The 20056-nt window shown below is 39.7% G+C and overlaps 1 protein-coding gene across 2 annotated transcripts in view; it reads left to right on the top strand.

The window, feature by feature from the left end:
* Positions 1-20056, top strand: part of COL15A1 (collagen type XV alpha 1 chain) — a 118713-nt gene that overhangs the window by 44139 nt on the left and 54518 nt on the right. The window contains exons 6-13 of one of the 2 annotated variants that reach the window (XM_085051758.1): positions 179-305; positions 1604-1723; positions 5424-5551; positions 6144-6170; positions 8542-8604; positions 12247-12324; positions 13978-14040; positions 16092-16244. In XM_085051758.1, the coding sequence (XP_084907884.1) occupies positions 179-305; positions 1604-1723; positions 5424-5551; positions 6144-6170; positions 8542-8604; positions 12247-12324; positions 13978-14040; positions 16092-16244 (759 nt within the window). The remainder of the gene's footprint in view (positions 1-178; positions 306-1603; positions 1724-5423; positions 5552-6143; positions 6171-8541; positions 8605-12246; positions 12325-13977; positions 14041-16091; positions 16245-20056) is intronic. The other variant, XM_085051759.1, reaches the window with a different exon arrangement.

Genomic DNA, 20056 nt, shown 5'->3' with positions numbered 1-20056 from the left:
TTGCTTTGGAGGAATGAGGCTCAAAGGTGTTACACTGATTTTTCTCAAAATTCTGTTTTGCTTCATAGGTCTGGTAGTTTTGGATAATGTGTTTTGAGGAAGGTAATCTAGTGATTCTTCCCTTAAAATATGTGATAAGCCTTTACTCTAAACAGTTCTTTGGAATTTTTTTTTTTAGCCTGAAGATACATTGGCTGAGCCAGTGGAAGCCCCCCCAACCATATTGTCATATTTGGAAGAAAATTATTTCTCTGGAAATCACAGATCAGAAGAAACTTCAGAAGCAGCTAAATTTAAAGAACAAGGCACTGCCTCGGGTTTTGGGTTTTTGGGGGTTTGTTGGGGGGAGGGGGCAGGGGGGCCGGGAGGGGTCATTAACTTCTCCAGTTCTGAGTCTGTCATTTCCCTGTGTATGAAAAGCCACTGCCGTATTTTGGGTGCTGCAAGGAAAGGAAAATCCTATGGCTTTGGACATCTTGTGTGCTAGAAAAGATCTGGCACATCAAACACTTGGTCTTTGAAAGTGCAGTCTGTTAAACTGCAATTTATTAATAGCAGCAAAGTAAGTGGTAGAAACTACAGCCACTGTTCAACACATCTCTCACGTCTCCCTCTTTATGTGGACTTACCTCAGACTCGTTGTTAAACGTACAGAGAATGGATTTGCCCTTCTACAGTATGAAAGTTTCAGTCACTGAATTGTCGTTAATATTGATAATGTCGTTAATGTCGTTAATATTGATAATGTCGTTAATATGGATAAAACTAAGAAACTGACCTGAGGAGCTGCTGCTGTGACAGTTTGCAACACTCCAGTAAAGTGCAAGTGTTAGGCAAGGGGATGAAAGGAGAAAAATCTTCTTCATTCTGCTCAGCTCAGTGAGAAGCATGGCACCCCTTGAGTCATACATCTGCAAATAGTCCTGCTGGCTCTAAAGCCATGCGGCTTTAAAGGAGATTTAAGATGGGTGTTTATTTGATGACCTGATACAGTGAATCACAGCCTTTCATGTAAACTGAATAGCACCACTGAATAAACAGCTATATCCCACTTCTATTCCCTCCAAAGGATGTGAATCTGCCTAGTGCACCTGAGGGGTATTTTGGGTGCAAGTATAAGCAGCAAAGCAATGAGAGCAAGGCATAAAGCACTGAGGAATCCAGTCCTCCATTGCTAGGACAACTTCAGGGCACTCCTAGAAAACAAAAAGAAATATATTTATAAGACCAAAGAGAATGTTACTATTTAAATTTCATACATACTTCAGGTAGTACCTGTTGTAACTACCTCTTATATTTTGTGTTACATGGATGATAAATAGGCAACCATTAGACTAGAACTCGAGGAAAAATGGATGATGCAATATATTATTTGACCTTAAAATAGACATTTGTTTTGTAATTTTACTCTCACCTTTCTCTTTTTTTCTGTTCTTTTAAAATTTTAATAGTTGTAAAATGACTAATATTAATCTTTGGAATGTATTTTTGTCATAATCTGAATAATTTCTTTTTTCATACAACTTGCAGCATCTGTCTCTGATAAATACCCCTGGGCAGGTTTTATTTTGCTGTTTTGTTAATAAATGAATATTTTATTTAGATTCAGCTGTCATGGAAACTGGACAAGGCAACAGCAAGTCTACTACTGTCACACAGAAAACCTTAGGAGAAGAAGATGGCTCTGGTGCTGATGTTTTGACAGGAGTAAGCAGAGAGGAGGTCTGTATAATAGGTTTATCACATGCCTACTCTTTTTGTCCCAAGAACAGGAAAATCCATGAATTCCAGGTGTTTCTCTGAGTTGGTACCTTGATTTATTCCACCTAAACTGCATGGCAAAATGGAAGTTACTTTTTAAGTTCTTGAATATCTTTTTGTGACATCAGATTGAAAAGCACTTGTGCTATGCAGAAGCTTGGATCTATAACCATTGAAATGGGCTTGAGATTTTTTACTAAAAAGATGAATTTGTTCTTTCAGTTTTGCGTTCTTTTCAGTTTGAATTTAAGAAAGTGAGAAACAAAGAAAATAGCCAACTAAATCCTCATTTTGCCAGGACCACAAATAACTGCAAATTACATTCAAAGCATCAAGGCTAGTCCCATTTTCAAAAGAACCCTTTTTCAAATCCCTTATAAAATTAGATTTTCCTTTTGGATAGACTGCTGTGAGTCTGGCTCCCAGATGAGGAAACTAAGACCCAATGCAAGGTTGTAGCCGGTCTCTAGTTTGATGTTCATATGGTGCTAAGGAAAATGGCAGCCCTTTTAATTCCTGCATAGAGCATGCACCAGCATCCCCAAATGGAGTGTCTGTCCTGGTCATCCTCTCTGGTGAGACACTGGGCTTTGAAAGATACCGTGCCTACGGTATTTGTAAGGTCGTGTGTAACCTGAACTTTGTATGATTCTACAAATTAGAATGATGTATGTCCCCCATCTGAAATCTTGCAAGTTACTCAAATACTTGCCCTACTTGTTGGTATATTTCAAAATAGTCAGCTGGCAGTACATTTTTCATTAATTAACATTCCTAATCCACCACAGATCTTTTGAAGCAGAAAATAAATAATGACCTTTCCTTCCCTGCCTTTGAGACTCCTATGCCAAAAGTCCATTGTATTTCAAGTATTTCTTGAAATACATTCCAAGTATTGCTTGAAAATACAGTCAGTTATGACAGCTTCTTTTTGTCACAAAACACATAGCATCATAAATGACAGAAATTTAGAATAAAATTTCCACATTGTCTGTGTTTAGTTCAAGTGTTTAAGGGTTGCTCCTTGCAGGGTCTTCTTCTGTTCCTGTGTTTACTGTAGTAAAAAGTAGCAAGTGGTGAAGCATTAAGTTAAGGATCATCCATTGGAGCTGAAATACAAGAGGTTTTAGCATTTATTGGAGAACTTCCAAATATAATTCCTCTAACATTTTCATTCCTGCATTCACATTTTTTTAAAGCAGGAATTCTAATATCAGATAAACTATTACTATTAACTTTTTTTTCATTTTTGGGCCATTTTTTGTAGATAAAAATCCAGCCTTGATATAAGAAGCGTGACGCATAAAGCTTAAACCTGTTGTGAGAAGTAGTTTTGCTACTTGCTTACCTTCACAAGTTTTTCTTTACCTTATTTCAATTTCTACTTTCTATTTCACTACACAGACACCCAAGATGATCATATAGTATAATAACGAACAATCTTTTAGTAAAAAATATTTAAAAAACGTTGTTACTCCCACTTCTCTCCCAGTTTTTACTTTTCCCCAATGTTACTCCTTCCTAGGTGCAGAATCCAGCATTTGTTCTTGTTTAGTTTTATGCTGTTAATCACTGCCCAATGCTCCAGTCTATCCAGATCCCTCTATAAGGCCTCCTGTCCTTATAGAGGACAGCATCTCCCAGTTTGGAATCATCAGCAAACCCCTGCATCCAGATCATTGATAAATATACTGAACAGAACTGGCCCTAGAATTGATCCCTGAGAAACACCACTGGGGTCTGGTCACCAGCCAGCTGTGGCCCTGTTCTCTGCAACCCTTGAGCTCTGCCCTGCAGCCAGTTATTCACCCAGCACACCATGAACCCACTCATCCCACAGTTGGAGAGTTGGTCTCAAAGGATGCTGTGGTGTGCAGCGGCGTGGACCCACAAGCAGCCCTCCCCCTGCTGTGTGGGGAGAGCTGTTAGTGAGCTTAAACACGCAGGGAAGGTCCTTGGCAACCGCGGGCTGTGAAGCTGTTTAGACGGGGTCTTGGTAGATGGTGGCAGTTCGAGAAAGGCAGCTCTTCCATTCCAGGTTCCAAGCGGTTTATTGGGATAATAATAAGGGGGGGGGGAACTGGGGAGCGGGTGAGGGGAGAGGAGAGCCGGGGGAGGATGTTAGCTCCATAGAGCCTGGAATCCAAGAGACCCCTTCTGGCTCCTGCTGGGGTTTTTAATCCCTGGACTTCGGGGCGGTCCCGACTCACACCCAGTCGGGGGTGGGGGGGTCACAGGGACGGGGTCAGGGGAAGGGAGGACGCATCACAACAGTGGTGGACAGCAACAAAAACCACAGAAAATCCCAGGAAAATCACATCCACCTCTGTCTCTTCATCCTTCATGTGGGTGACCACCATAGAAAGACACCAAATTAGTTAAACAGGATTTTCCCTTTGTGAACCCTGGCTGACTGTTCCTGATGAGTGCAGTGTTTAAATGCCTTTCAGTGGTACTCGGTATAATCTTCTCCCTAATTTTCCAGGAACAGAAGTTAGGCTAACAGATCTGCAGTTCTTCATCTTCCCTTACACCCTTTTTGTAGACTGGAATAGCACTGACTATCTTCCAGTCAACAGGAACCTCCCCAGACTCTCAAGACCTCTGGCAGGTGATTGAGAGGGGTCCTGCTATAACATGTGCTACCTCCTTCAATACTCTAACACCGTATCAACAATCCTCTTATCACATTCAGCCTGTGATCTCTACCCACAGTTTAACTAAACAGATTCACTTCTTACACTTTTCCAGATGGGAAAAAAATCTGTAGTGAGTCCAGATAAAAAAAAATTTTCCTGGTCTTTGGGACCTTTCCTTTTGACATAACCCAAAAAGGCCTTTAAAAAAATCAGCTTGCAGTTACTTTGCTGAAAGATATCAACCCGTTAACTTTAAAATGTTTTGAGAGTTACTTTTATTACATCCATCCTATTTTCATTAGCTGCTAATGGAACTCAAAATATTTCACTGGTGCTATAAAATGTGAGTAAATCCTAGTGCTTATTTCAAAATACAATACTAACTAAAACGTTCTGTTCTGTACACTGGATTTTAATTTCTATATGTATTAGTGTCCAAGCTTAATTCCTGGAAGGTCTTATTTTGTTCCTGAAATATTTAAATTCTGCCTTTTATTATTCTTACTTTTTCTTGGCCAAATACTGTTTAGCAATATTTTGCTCTTGCTGTTGTTCGTTATGAATTTCCTTGTTTCATGTTCTGCCACTTTTTAACCAATATGTAAGCCTCCTTTGTTAGAGTTGTAGGTCTTGGGGAATTTGCCTAAAACACTCTTGATCATGCCTATTTTAACTCTCACAACTATCTCCCAGAACAAAACCAAGTTTGTGAAAATCGTATTTTTCAAATCTACACTATTGATTTAGACTGTGCAGATTTATGTGGATACGAAATTAGATCACAGTCATTTGCATCTAGGTAACCAGCTCAGAGAACAACTTATTTGTAGGTGCATGAAGGATCTTTAGTATGGATTGCCATTGCTGAATGGAATATACTGTTTGTATGGTGCCTGTCAGGTTGTGACAGCATTGAACAAAGCAAGGGCTCTAGGAGAGAGGGAAGAGAGGGGGAAGGAAAGACAGAAAACTGGGAAGAGTAATGCAACACATTTTTCGTGTTTCACATTTTAATTACTCGGGGTCAAAAAGTTCAGGAAGTAGAGGATGGGTCCACAGGACCTCTAGGAGGGTCAGGAATAGAAGATGTGGAAAATAAAGATCAAGAACCTCCTGGATCTCCAGGGAAACTTGGACAACTTGGTCAGCCCGTGAATATTTTCTCTCTGTTGAAAGAAAACATGTATTTTAGAAGGGGTAATAGTGATTCCTCACACATGCATGAAGGGCTGGAACAGCACATCCTCGCACACTGTCACCAGTTCCACTTCTATGAGATGGGTTTTAGCCCAGCAACTCAGGAGCATCCTACCTGCACTGCACGCGTGTCTGTAGCTACACAGGGGCCTGGTGAGTGACAGCCATCAGAAAGCAAAGGCCAACAGATGTTTTGCCAACATACAGATGTTCTCAGTGCAGCAAGTCCACCAGCTCCTTGGGCAGTGCACCCTCCCAGCTGTCAGGCTTGAACATACACAAAGGTGCAGAACTCTCAGGCTTCCTTCAGGGTTTCTCTGTATACAGGATGTTTCACACTTCAAATCCTTTTGAACCATCAGCACAAGATGTGTGCGATTAAAGAGAGGTGCAAAACATCATGCTGTGCCATGGTGTTTGATGTGGTTCTGGTTTGTTACTTTGTCACTGCATGGCACATCACAACATAGTTAATTGCTTTCCTGTTTCATTACTTCTATGTTACAGTGTTTCATTTACCTTTCTAACAAAGATGTTTTATTTTAGGGCATTCCTGGTAAAAATGGGTTACCCGTAAGTACCCTTTTAGACATATTTTAGTTAACTGAATTAAGAAAAACACAACTTTTTTTTATGAGGCTCTGCTACATTGAGGCTTAAGCAGCAAAGTGCTTTCTTCATCTCCTCTCTTCTGGTGTAGTTAATGTCCTCAGGTTTTCCAGAGAGCAAAATCCAGGTTTCTAAGAGAAATACATGATTTTCCAGTTGCAAAGAAAGTAAGAGGCATGGCATGGCATGGCATAAGTATCCCTACTGGGAATTCAGCTCTGGTGAGGTTGGGTTTTTTTGCTGAGGGGAAATTCAGAAAGAGGACATACTCAGACCCCTCTAGGGCAAAAGAATGTGCTTTGTTGACCCTCCACAGACACGTGCTTCCACGCTGCCTGCTCCTAACCTCAGCTGCAATTAACTTGGTAGCTAATTCTGAGTTAATTGAGATGTACCTCTTACCCCTTAATTCTTGTGCAGCAATTTGGCTGCATCATCTGCTTCATCATTCCTGGTTTCCTTACTCTGCATTCCTATGCTGTACCCTTCTCTGTCACGCCCACTGTCCTCTTCCCAGAGTGTTCCTTCCCAGCTTCATCCAGATAACTCCCATTCCTGGGTCAGTTCACCATGAGCTGTTGATGGCCTGCACATGCATCCTCTGTGTTGAGGTATCACCCAGCAAGGCACAAAATGACAAATGTCATATTCCATGCACATCTCAGCTGCTGCTGTGTATCTGTCCTATACTGATGCTCTACTGCCTGGCTTCTTTGTCTCCTTTCTCATTTGTTTGTTGATGCCACTTTGTGCATCTTTCCTCTCTCTAAGACCTTCCCCCCCCAGAGGCTGTCACCATTCCCATGCCTGCTCCCCTTATTCTGTACGAACATGTGCCACTGCTGGGAGCTTCCTGACCCTTCTTGCCCTCTGCAACTGAACCTCAAATGAAACTCGTGTGTTTTAAGAAATTAAAAAAATAATTCAGTAGTCATTTGAGGGATGCATAATTCAGCTCCTTACTGAATGCTGCCTTCAGACACTGGTATGTTCAAAGAAATGTAGCTGGGTTTGCAAATATTTAGCCAAACTCAGGTTATGTGTCTCATTAGGATGTTTTTGGACAAGAAGTTTATATTTTATGCATTAACAGAGGCCTGACTATTCCCATGTAGCATATGTTCAAAGAAAATTCTGTGAAACCAATATGTGTTAGAGAAAATTATTCAAAAGAAAATGCTTCAAAAGCAATTGTCTTGTCCTTGTGAAAACAATCCTATTTCCTATCATAGGAAATCTTGCTACATCTTGTGAAATGAACCATTTGTATTTTTTACAGTTACTCTGTTGTCCATGTGCATCTGGGTTCAAGTCTTACATATAGCCATGCAACTTTACTATTGTTTTGATGGGACTTCACTCTTCAATTAAATTAGCGTGCTCTATATATTGGTCATGTGTTTGCCACTTTTCTAGGAACCTGCTACCAGTTACTCTACAGGAAAAATCATCATAGGAAGAAAACCCATCCTTTAGTCTTATAGATATGTTTTTCTCCCTAATGACTTTATACAACCCATCTTTAAAATAAGAACAGTCCTAAAACTTGTCCAGTAGAGTCCGTGAACACAGCTGCCCAGATTCCCAGAATGCCAGTTGGGAAAATACTATTTATTTGCCTTCTGGATATTTTGTTGTGTGTCCTGAGGTCATAAACAGCCTCATTTTATAATAGCACTGACTTTAAAGCTGGTGGGAGTTCTTTCCATCCAATGAACAAGCCTCTATAGGAAGAGCACATGCATATTGTATGTAGGTAATATGAAGATGTAAAGAAGGGTAATTTGGGATTCATTTGACTGGTGAAGTTTAGAATGGAAAATGAGGTGAAATGCTGTCTAGTATCCCATATTCCTTGTCAGAGACATCTTCTCAGGAAACATCCTATTTGGTGGAAACTGAATAGATTCAGGTTAAGAAAAAAACCAATGTTTTAGTAGATGGTGGGAGCAGGCTTAAGTTAATGGTATGATTTGGTGCATGCAGAGCAGCAGTTGGCAGTAGTGTGTTACAAATATCACAGTTTTAAAAATCCTTGCCATCAGTGCTGTGGTGGTCCAGTTGGCACGCTGTCAAATCCAAATGTAGCCTGCTGAGTGTTTCCATCTGTATCCCCCAAACAGGCTTCTCTGACACTTTGTTATGGGAAGAGTAGATGTGGTGAGTGGTGCATTTTGGGCACTGCCAGGGGTATAGAGGTCCAAGTCCCATAGCTCCTCCCACTGCACAGACCAAGAGTTCGAATGTAGCACCCTTACAGCCAGCCTCTGCTGCCAAGTGTACCTGTTCAACCTACATGAAAGATGTCTAATTTAAAAAAATTGTTTCCTTTTAGGGTACAAATGGACTTCAGGGGTTGCCGGGACTGAAAGAAAAAGCAGGCCCAAAAGGTGAAAAGGTATGTGTCCTGTTAAAACCCAGCAATCAGTCAGATACTATTTATTCTTGGACATGTATTAATTTGGTACACTCTGAGAGAGAAATAAAAATACAGAACCACAGGAAGAATCTAAACATCCTACTGTTCATCCATTAATGCATGGATGTCACCATAATGGAATCATAAGTATTGGTCAAGGATGTGAATAAACTTCAGCAGTAAGAAAAGCTGGGCTTTCACAGGAGAGCTAAGGAAGATATATTGAACACTTAATAAAGAAAACTCAGTTGTTGTATGTAACTGCTCTGGGCAACTTACTCTGCTGGCTAAGTGATTTATCAGAGGCAGTAAAATCATATTACCCTTAGGAAATGAACATAATTGAAATAAGAAATAAACCATCTGAAATAACAGTTTGTATCTCAGAAGAGATGAAGTGAGATATAATGGATTAATCTATTACTAAAGTACATGTTGTATACAAAATTGATATACAGATAGTAACTCCATGTGTCAAATTAATAATCCCTTTCATCTGTTTAACAAAACAATACAGACTTCATCAATTCACAAACATTACCCATATAAAGCTCACCTATTCAGATTCAGTTTGAAATTATCCAGAATCATATCAAAGGTAAAATTAGTCTCCAGTACAGGAATCAGGTCACAAGATTGCATGGCAACCCCTCATCTCTATGTCCAGATGTAATGGAAAGATCTGTTGGGCAGAGGGTTCTCACAAGCTGAAGAGAAGTGAAGGCATGTGGAACATCTCAGGTACAGCATGGTGGGGACATCCTTCTCTCCCCTGGGACCCATCTCAGGTACATGTCCACAAATCCAGGTGAATGGGAGGCAGACAGGAGGGCTTGCAAGTCCATGCACAGTCACAGGGCTACCACCTCCCTGAGGTGGCAGAGACATGGTGGGATCGCTCACAACTGGAGTACTATAGTGTATGGATACAGGCTCTTTGGGAAAGATAGGCTGGGAAGGCAGATTATCAGTAAGACATTGTATCAGTTGCCAACAGGCATTACAGGCACCTAAATGTCATTTGACAATTAACTTCTTATGTTTCCTGCAAACCTGCTTTGGCCCCTCCTGTGACTGGAGTTATTTCTAGGGTGCTTGGTTCAGACATAAATAATTCATGTGTAGGAAACCATAAAATCAGTCAGGCTGCTTTTGATGAAAATAAAGCAAATGGAAGAGATGTCAAGATTATGGTTGTTTACATTTCTTCAATTTATAAGCAAAGTACAAATTAGCAAACACATTTTATTTTACAGCTGCAGCTCCTGTTAGTTGACCATTCTGATCTTCAGCAACAAGCACTACACCTACACTTCCAAACGGAACAGGCACAGGAGCTGACGGATTTCCTTATGGTTCAGACTTGCAAGCATGGTCCCTGACAGTGCTTTGGCCTGTATTGAATAGAGCTCACTCAGACAATGCCTCAGGGCTACCATCAATTGTTAACTGTTCCCAGCATGCTGCAAGATGGCACTATGCACAAGTTGGCTCTATGGTCCTCCAGTGCCATCCCAGTAGGCTTTTTACTTTCAAATACTCATGCTGATGGATTTCAGTATATTTCTAATGTCATTTCATGAAAAATGCACAAAAAAGCCCATACTCAAGCATGCAGGGCTAAGAAGAGTCCCAGAGCCAAGAACCTAAGGGCTGCAAGCCTAGCCACTCTGTTCTAGCTGACCTCATGGCCAAAAGATGGCCTCCAGCCTTTAGTTTATTGATTAGAATAGAATTAGAATATTGATTAGAAGGAGAACATTTCAGCAGCAGAAGCAGCTTAGCTGTAGAGAGCTAAAGTTATATTTGAAAGGAAAATACTCCGGTAGTCTATTTCTGATTACTTTTATGGCTATTTTAGTAAAGACATCTTTGGCTTGGTTTTTCATTTAAAAATTGGACTAATATTTTCAAGGGACACTTCAAAGAGACCTCGTGAATTTAGCAAACAAGTGCTAAAAATCCTAAAAATATGTTCAAAAGCACTAAGGAAAGCTGACAGCTTCATATGCTGAAGTTTTTCTCGGCAATACTTTAAACAGACACAATTCCTACAGTAAAAACAGGACGAACAACAAGACACTGAGTTGATCCTCTTTTACACATGTGAATAGTTTTTAAGTTATCAGTTGTTCAGAAAGTTGTTTCAATATCCAAATCAGTGTGATTTCCTTCTGGCTGTGTTGGTAGGGTGAGCAAAGCTTAAAGAATTGACCTGTATGCACACAAAAATTCAAAACAGTTATGCTGTCTAAAGATAGTCAGCACTTTTTTCAGTATAATAATATCTAAATTTCAGGAAGAATAGTGGGATCCAGCTTCTTCTTTCTGGTTCTCATTGAAAATGGAAAGCCAGGAATGAATGGGGCACTACATATCAGTGGAGAGTGGGGAGCTGGCTGTTACTTTTCCATCTTTTCCATATCTGTGCAGAGATACAGCTAAGAGATGCTCCTTCGGAATGGATGCTGTTAGGCTTCCTAAACATGACAGTGATCCAAATGTGAGAGCTGGGTTTGCTGTCTTCCTTGCAGTGCTCACAAAGTGGAAGAAATTGCAGGAAAACAAGCACCAAACACTGAAAGGAACTAATGTAATAGTCACTGGAAAAAAGCAAAGGTTGAGTTAAAATGAATGAGCATCTGTAAATGAACACACTGGCAGGCAGTGAAAATAGCCCCAAATTAATTAAACACAATCTCTGTGGCTATGACTGAAGTATCACTATAGGAACCATTTGACAAAGCCACCAGGAGCAAAGAACTGAATGAATACATTTATGTAATGAGCTCTCAAGCATAAAGAGCAAGTGACCAAGAGGCAGTTAAAAGTCAGTGTTTCCTGCTATGTAACCAAATATGTGAATTTAGAGAACGCAATTAAAATGTTTATAAGCCCAGGTAGCAAATTGGCAGGTTAGAGGGTAAAGCATGGATGAGTAGAGGCAAAACCTCAACTTTTGACTCAAGTGAAAAATACTGGACTTGAGCAGAAAAATTATTAAAGGTCACAAGCATCTTAAGCTGCAGCACTTCAAACTAACCTTAGCAAAATGCCAGAGATGATGCAAGAAAGACGAAGTATAAGAAATGGTAGTAATTATGAGAGAAAATGACACATATCAGAATGGGGTCTTTCATTGTGTTGGCAGTAGATAAAGGTCAATACATAGAAGAAAAATCATGTCATGGTGGTGTTGGATAAAGCATTACAGAGTGTAGCAATAAAGTCAAGAAATTTACAGAGTGAGTACCATGGTGTGAGCACACTGACTACTTATTTATTTATTGGTGGGGGGAGAGTGGCATATATAATGAACCCTAAAAATGCAAGATCCGCAGTTAAACCTTATTCTGGCAAGACATATGCACTGCTTAATGCTGTTAATGCTGCTTGTACTCTTGCAAATTCACTGCAGAAGTTAGAAAAGGAAGAGTACTTTCTTCCATTGCCAATGCAAAGATCATGTTTCTTGGGAACTTGTGTTAGAAATGAACAAAGTCCAACCCTGCTCACAGCATCTAAGCAGACTCTCTTGTGACTGGAAATCCACACAGATTGCAGTGCTTATGGTGTTTATATGGCTAAATCATTGATGATTTATCTTAATTGCCATTTCAGGGTGATCCTGGTGAGGGATTGCCAGGACCCCCTGGACTACCAGGACCTGCAGGACCATCTGCTCCTTCCAGAGGATTAGTGAGTATTTGGGGTTCTCTGTCAATGAGCTCAGTTTGCCACAGAGGAATCCAGAACTAAATAGGAGGTTTTCTCTGGGAAAGTAGCCTGACTGTTACAGAGATATTCATGTTTTCTAAAACATTCATGCAGAAATGCAAATAAAAGTCTGGCTGAAGTGTGTGAATCCTGTAAACTACATAAACACCCAGTATTCACATTTTAAAACGTCACTGGATGTGTCTGCTCTTCTGTACAAAAGCAACTATATATGGGAGAACATGAAACAAAAATTTCCACAAAAATGCATTACAAACCTGAATTATTAATTTCTTCCTGCTACTGAACAGAGAAATGGTTTGACAGTCAGTTATGTTTGCTGTCATTAAATACGAGAACACATACCAGCATGATGACAGTGTTCATATTTTGAATGCTCAGGCAATGTTAAAGAATAAGTATCAGATCCGTCTTTCTACTGTACTTGGTCTTTCTTCACTATATCCATGAGGATACACATGTGTGCAGCTAAAGAAGGAATCTGGCCTGAATTTTCGGTTCATGGTGTGAGAGCTGATTTTACACGTAGACATAGTTCACCACTGACACCAGTGGAAATCCTGTGGTGGACTTTTAAACAAAACCATCTATCACACTGGGCATTGTGAATATTTAACAGATAGTTTGAAACACATTCCACTGGCCAAAATGGATTATATGCTCCCCTGATCTTGAGTCTGCTAAATTATGCTAATACATTTCTGCAGCATAAAAACAGAGTAACAGAGTTCTGCTGCACTGTTGAACTGCACTGATGCTGACTTCAAGAGACCAGGAAGGCAGCTCCAGATCCCTAGGACAAGGTGCTCCAGTCCAACAGTTTTATCCAGTCAAAGGCCACTTCTATAAATGTAGCAGTGAACACCAGGCCCTACACTGCCTTTACTTTCTTGTTCTCTGTGACAGCAAGTTTCAAGTCCTTTTATTCTGTAGTGAAGAGGAAGAAGTCTCAGTGCAGCCAAAGAATGCATCCTTAACTCCCAGGCATTTGAAACATTAGTTTTGGTACTATGAGAACTTATTCAGGTAGTACTTCTCTCTGTGCTTTTCTTTATAGTTTGCAAAATGTACACAGCTACGAAACTCACCAAGGACTAAACACTATGTTGTTTTTTCAACAGAATATTTTAGAAAAGGCTTCAGTATATTGGTTTTGCTTTATAAAAGTCATCTTTTTTTATTCCAGTTTTAGGAATCTTGGAATTTGGCTTTTTAAGAGAGGGGCACGTTGTAGGAAACTGGGGTTATTTCTAAGGTCTGCATTTTAGGATATTCTTAATGTTCACAAGTATCTTTCTGAAGTTTAAAGGTATCTTGTCTGAGATATTACTTCAGTTCACTTAAACAGTCACATAGCATGTGTGTCCTGCCGGATAATTATCACTGTGCTCATAGAGCACCTGTGGGTAAATACAGTGCTCAGTGTCTACAAAAGAAGGTGGTATGAAACACCGCAAATTTAAGTGAAAGGTTTTTGTTGTATTATAATTTATTTTACCAGTGACAGACAGCTGCAAGAATAGTGATGATAGCTGTATTTCCAGTAAATGCCAAGTGATGTTTGCATTTGCTTTCTTTAGAAGAAATAATTTAAAAATGGAATTCTAATTTCAGAGTAGAGTGGAACCTGAAGAATCCGGTTCTGGAGATACTGACAGAGAGTCTGAGATTTTAAGGGTAAGTGCGTATTGATATTTCTCATAATAAAGAGCTTTATTTTACTTATGCAGATTGTAGAGGGTCAATTTCATGGTGCAAGGTTTTATACATGCTTAATTCACAGCATCCAGAAAGGATTTGTAGGGTTTCATTTCAAGATCAGAAAAGGCCTAAATGTTTATGAGTGGGGAAGAAGTATGAGACAGAAGGAGGCAAACAAAGAAATAATGGCAAGAGGGCTTTTTAAAATGAGAAACTGCTTTTAATCTGACTATGAGAAGACAGTAAAGAGGCAACAGATGGGAATTGCAGATCCATAGAATCATAGAAAAACCTTAAATATCATCTTGTTCCAGCCTCCCTGCCATGGTCAGTGAAACCTTCCATTAGATCATGTTGCTCAGAGCCCCATCCAACCTGGCCTTGAACACTTCCAGGGATGCGGCATCCACAGCTTTTCTGGGCAACCTGTCTGTCGCTGTTGAGCAGCTAGCAGAGTAAAGAACTCAGTTCTCAGTGGCAAGAAGGAAAGACCTTTATTGTTTTGATTTCATCATATATATAGAGTTTTCAAAGGTCACCCAGATTGGTCGGCCAGAAGCCTCCCCCTAGGCCTGATTGGCCAGGCCTGCACCGTCCAGATCTTGGGACACTGTTTTTAATAACATCCAAACTTTATCTTTATTTATAAAACACAAAAAGAATTCTCATGGGAAAGACCTGTGCTAGCCACACCTGTCCTAGTGCTTCACCACCTCACAGCAAAGAATTTCTTCCTAATATCTGATCTAAACCTACTCTCTGTCAGTTTTAAGCCATTGTCCCTTATCCTGTCACTACATACCCTTGTAAACACTCCCTCTCCTGCTCTCTTGTAAGCCCCCTCTAGTCACTGGAAGGTGTTATATGATCCTATTCTTCGTTTTCTTGAATTTGGAGTACCTGTTCTAAAAAAAAGTCTGTCTGCATGAAATGCTTTACAGTGCAGTTTTCTGGTGAACTGAACGTCCGTAACACTGCAGCTTTCTGAGTTCATCATGGTTCTTATGAGCTCCGGAATGCTATAGCATACTGAGACCTCCGCTTTGCAACACAGCTAGCGATATTTTTCATTCTCTCAGACTCGTTTCTGCCTCAGGACTTATTTTCTGTTTCTTTTTTTTCCTCAAACGTGCTTAATATTTTATTCTCAAGGCCCTTCAGGAGAGAATTGCCACATGCTGAAAGTTATCTATCTTGCCTAATTAGGGCTCTCTTTAGACATCCTTTGTAGGTGACAAGACAGGTGGGTGCCCTGCAGAAGGGTCTGTTCACTGTACTGAAAATTCCAAGATGAACCTCTTCCTGATAGATTCCTGTACATGGCCCTGAGTCAGAATTAACAGTGATTTACATGGCACTGATTTAAAGTGCCATGGCCCAAAACTTCAAGCTCTCCATGTTTGCCTGCTAATGCAGTCAATAACACGGATGGACTTGCATGTGAGAGGGAATTTTTGCAGATATGCTGTTTCTCCTAAAGTATCATTTCATTCATTTCATTCAATATAAATACCTCTGCTAACGTCCATGTAGGAGAGATCTCTAGAGCAGAGGCCAGTTTTAGAGCATTAAGCAGATCTTGACCATGAGTAGAGTGCTTCAGCAATAGCATGGAGAAACCCTACAAAATGGTCGCGGAGAAGAAACTAACCACTTCCCCCTGTACAATGATCCCCTGTTTTCATTATGGTTAGGTCTCTTATCATTAGGTCAGTCATTGGGATATGTCTAACATCTTCACTGGGTTACAGAGACCTGACACAAAAATTTTTGTTTTCAATTTTCTGCTTGCTGATGCAGGCTATGAGGTGGAACAATTCAGAAAACAAGGGTGAGGACGGTCAGTGTGACTCTATATAAGGGTCTATCTGTGATACTAAAATTGGTTTTTAATGAAGCAGAAGTGGGGTGGAAACCTAAGCTGAGTTTTATGAGCCTGAACAGTCTATGTGAGCTTTTTCCTATTCTGTGTATATAAAAAGGAGCCTGGCTAGGGTAATTTCTAACAGTACTGCTAATTTTTCCAGGGTCTTCCTGGGCCAGCAGGCCCCCCAGGACTGCCTGGTCTTCCAGGAAAGCCAGCACCTGATTCAGGTGTAGGACCTCCTGGGTCACCAGGAGAAGATGGACCTTCTGGGGAACCAGGAGAAGATGGACCTTCTGGGGAACCAGGCCCTGAAGTGAGTACCCTCTTGTGCACAAATATTGATGTTGTTTCTGTCCTGCAACACCACGTTCTAAGACTTAAAATCTGTACAATTTTTAATAAAATTGCAGAATATTCTAAATTTAAGAGCTTGGATCTTATGAAAAATTTGTACAAGAAAAAAAGAAAAATCTTGTTAACCAAAGCACATTACTGCAGAGCAGTAAAGTACATTTGGCAGACAGATACTGGTGAATCTGGACCAGAATAAATACAAAGTAAGAATTCTTTTGCCAACACTGAGTAAGACTGAGTATTAGTTTTCTTGTGGTGCTTTCAGGAAAATGAAGTTTGCTAAATCACTTATATAAGCTGCAGAGAATTTGTAGAGTAAACTGAAATTTCCTCTTTCTTCTTCCTTCCTTTTCTTCAGCTAGACAGAAAGACATATTCCTGTGGACATGTGAAATACAGTTCTACTGTAAAAAATGTTGCTGAAATTTGACTTGCAAATAAATCTGCAGTAAAGTGGTTTTTTCAGTGAAGAAAACTAATTTTTTCTAGCATTGAAAAACTCTGAGAATCCTCTCTGGAATTCTGAGATTAGCTCAGTTGGTTGGAGCATGGTGCTAATAAAGCCACAGTTGTGGTCTGGTCCCTGTGCAGGCCATTCATCTAAGAGCTGCACTCGATGATCCTTGTGGGTCCTTTCCAATACGGAATGATCTCTTATTCCATATATTGACTAATATGGTTCTCTTATTCCCTATCAACCATCTGCCAGTAGCAGTTTTTCTCAGGGCTAGGTTTGACCTGTACGTTCATGCTACCCTCAAAGTGAGTCACCATTTCTCTATCTGACAATTAGCATATATCAAGGAAGTGTATGGGTGACAGATGTTAAAAAGGAGATGTCAATATCTCTCACCTGTCTTGGCGGGAATTGTTTTGAGGATAACAAAGTAGAGAGTTAATACAAAATCTAAAAATTGTTTGCCCATCCAGGTGGAAAGCAGCATCTTTTGTGCAGAAAGAAATTGAGCACCTGAAAATCTTTAGTGTGGGATTCAAGAGGCACATGTGTGAGAAGCCAATGAAATCCATTATTCTCTGCATCTACTGATTGTAATGCAGATGGCATTATAAAATAAAAAAGTGTGAAATGCTGGCCAGATTTCATCTAACTGCTGAGCTCCCAACAGTAACCTTTATTTTCTTTTCTGAATCCAAGACAGATAAAATTATGTTGAGAATTATGACTGTAATTTTAAGAGAATTGGCAAGTTTTATAAAATAGACAGTTACCCCAATGTTTTACTGCATTTGAAAAAGTGCAGTGTTAGATTAAAAGATCCTCTATAACACTGTCTTTGCAACTCAAAATGTACTTTCAACTTTCCTGACTCTGGCTGTTTCTATATCATTAGTATTTAAAGTAATTTGAATGGTCTAGGATACAGTGCTAAAATTTGCCACAAAATAATAATGTAAAAAAGAATTCAAAGAAAATGGAGAAGTAAATATTGCTTCATCTTTTATTTTAAAGATGAATGTGTTCCCTCTTGTGTAATCTAGGATTTCACAGGCAGTAACATAAATTACTTGTAGACAGTCAATTTTCTGACGCAACAGAAATCATGGTTTCAGGGTAGTTCCTGGGAAATATATCAGTTTAAAAACTAGAAGTTAAATGTTAAACAGGCTTCTAAAGTACATTTTCAGAAGAATCAGACCAGGACAAATCTGCAGGCTGCTGAAGGAAAACTCCAGCTATTAACAGTATAGACCCATGCATTCCCACAATTTCAAATGACCCAAGAAACTGGCATGCTGCTCTTCAAAGTTTTGCACACATTTGCACACTCTGGACAAATGAAGTGAGATAAATTCCCAGCAGAAATTTTTGGTTGGTAGTCCTCACTAACACTTTAACACATTTGTGTTATTCAGGATTTTCAGCTGTGAATTCTAATTTCAGAGCACCAGCCACTTACTTGGAGTTGTGGACAGGCTTAAGTCCTTGCTAAATCAAGGACTTTGGGATATAGCATCTCTTCTCTCAAGAAATGTGTCTTGGAAATGTTTAAGCAAAGGCTGCCTTTTGTAATGGGAAATACCCCTGTACAAACTGCTTCACACTGCATCTGAGATTGATATGGTATTGATCTGATTAAATACACATTTTCTAAATGGTATATGAAGTTAAATTGATTCATAGCATTGCATAAGGATATTTTCTATCATAATTTTTTTGTTTGAGGTTGCTCACAAATGCACTAATATACCCTGATGAGAATAACAAATCTCCCAGTGCTGCCTGCTAGCTACATAAAAGAGACTATTCCAAAGCTCTAAAGGAAATAAGCAGTTTTAGCACAATGAACCTCAAAATTGCTAAACAGTACAGTGGAAGTAATCAGTAAACTTTTGAACAGTTATTGTTCTAAGCCCAATATCTTTTTTGATCCTCGTCTATGTAATGATGCCAAAATATAATATGAAAATATTTGAAACATACTGAAAATGTTTCTCATAATTTCTAATATTAAAAATAAATCCATTTGTTACTCTATGACATACAGTGCATCTGAAGAGCAAATGTGTGAGGTGGGGGAAAGGGGGTGGGGGGAGGGGAAGAGAGCAGGAAAAATGAGGCTTTGTGATGATTGTGGAAACATCAGAGAAAAACAATGTTTTCTATCTCCTTCTGCAGCCATTTATATCCTCCCCCAAAACACATGAACAAATAAATGGATTAAAAATCCCCAGAGGTCAGAATACACACCGGTAATATGTACACCTGTAATACACCTGTAAATGTAATTATAGACTTTCAGAGCCAGATTTTTAAAATGTAGGCCATGCAATATGCCTGTTACCCTTCTTGTATGTCTAGTTACTGAGGGCTGGACTTAGTACCTGTACTGATTGACTGGTTGACCCTACAAAGCCAGTGTTTCTAAGACTTCCTGCTCACTCAAATGCATGCAGGGTACAAGTCATGGATACAACACCGGAAATTGGATGGAGACCTCAACATACACTTTTAAAGGCAAAATTGAAGTGAATGTCATGAACAATATTAGCACCATCAAGGAAAGCAAAGTGGCAGTGCCTTGTTTTCTGCAGAAGAACTTTTTAGGAGTACTGCTCCTAAAAGTGTAGGAATGCACCTCCAGGCTCAGCTACCCAGGAACACCTGGCAAAATGAGTCTGACTAAACCAAGCGCTCCCCCACATGCAGCCCAGCCTCATTGTTCCCATGTGAGAATATCACTAGAGTTGTATTAATCAAGACCTCTGTCAGCCTACTGGCTTTCACGTTTGCAGTGACAACGCCGAAGTCTCCTGTTTGACACCATTACCTCTATATCACAAGTGCTTTTAATGATTTTATGATTCTACAACACAGAAAACCTGGCCATGTTCTGATCTTGTCAGTACCAAGGTTTCCCCAACTGGGTCTCATCTAGCACTGACATTTACAAAATGTGAGGGTAACTGAGGTGCCTGGGAATTTCACCCCATCACATCTTTTACAGTGTTGTCAAAACCTGCTTATGTAACACCAATATTTTGCATGTTAATGTTTACATGATGCTGGGGTTTGTTTTTGTTCATTATTTTATGATTGTTGTATACATTTTTCTATTAAAATATATTTAAATACTGGTTTGATACAAAGCCAAACTCTCAGAAGATGAGAAATAAAAGTGTTAAAGCTTAATGGTGTGAGGTGCTCCACATTAGTCTTTCATAATGCTGTATCATCGGTTGGTCCAAAATACTTGCACGCATGTTCTAGAATTTTGGATCTCAAGTGGCACCTGCTTTAGATTTACTGTC

The sequence above is a fragment of the Lichenostomus cassidix genome, chromosome 2 (genome assembly GCF_008360975.1).
Source record: "Lichenostomus cassidix isolate B80296 chromosome 2, HeHo_3.0, whole genome shotgun sequence".
Lineage (NCBI taxonomy): Eukaryota > Metazoa > Chordata > Aves > Passeriformes > Meliphagidae > Lichenostomus > Lichenostomus cassidix.
Note: the sequence above shows the minus strand (reverse complement) of the source record. Positions and strands in the feature narration are given on the sequence as shown.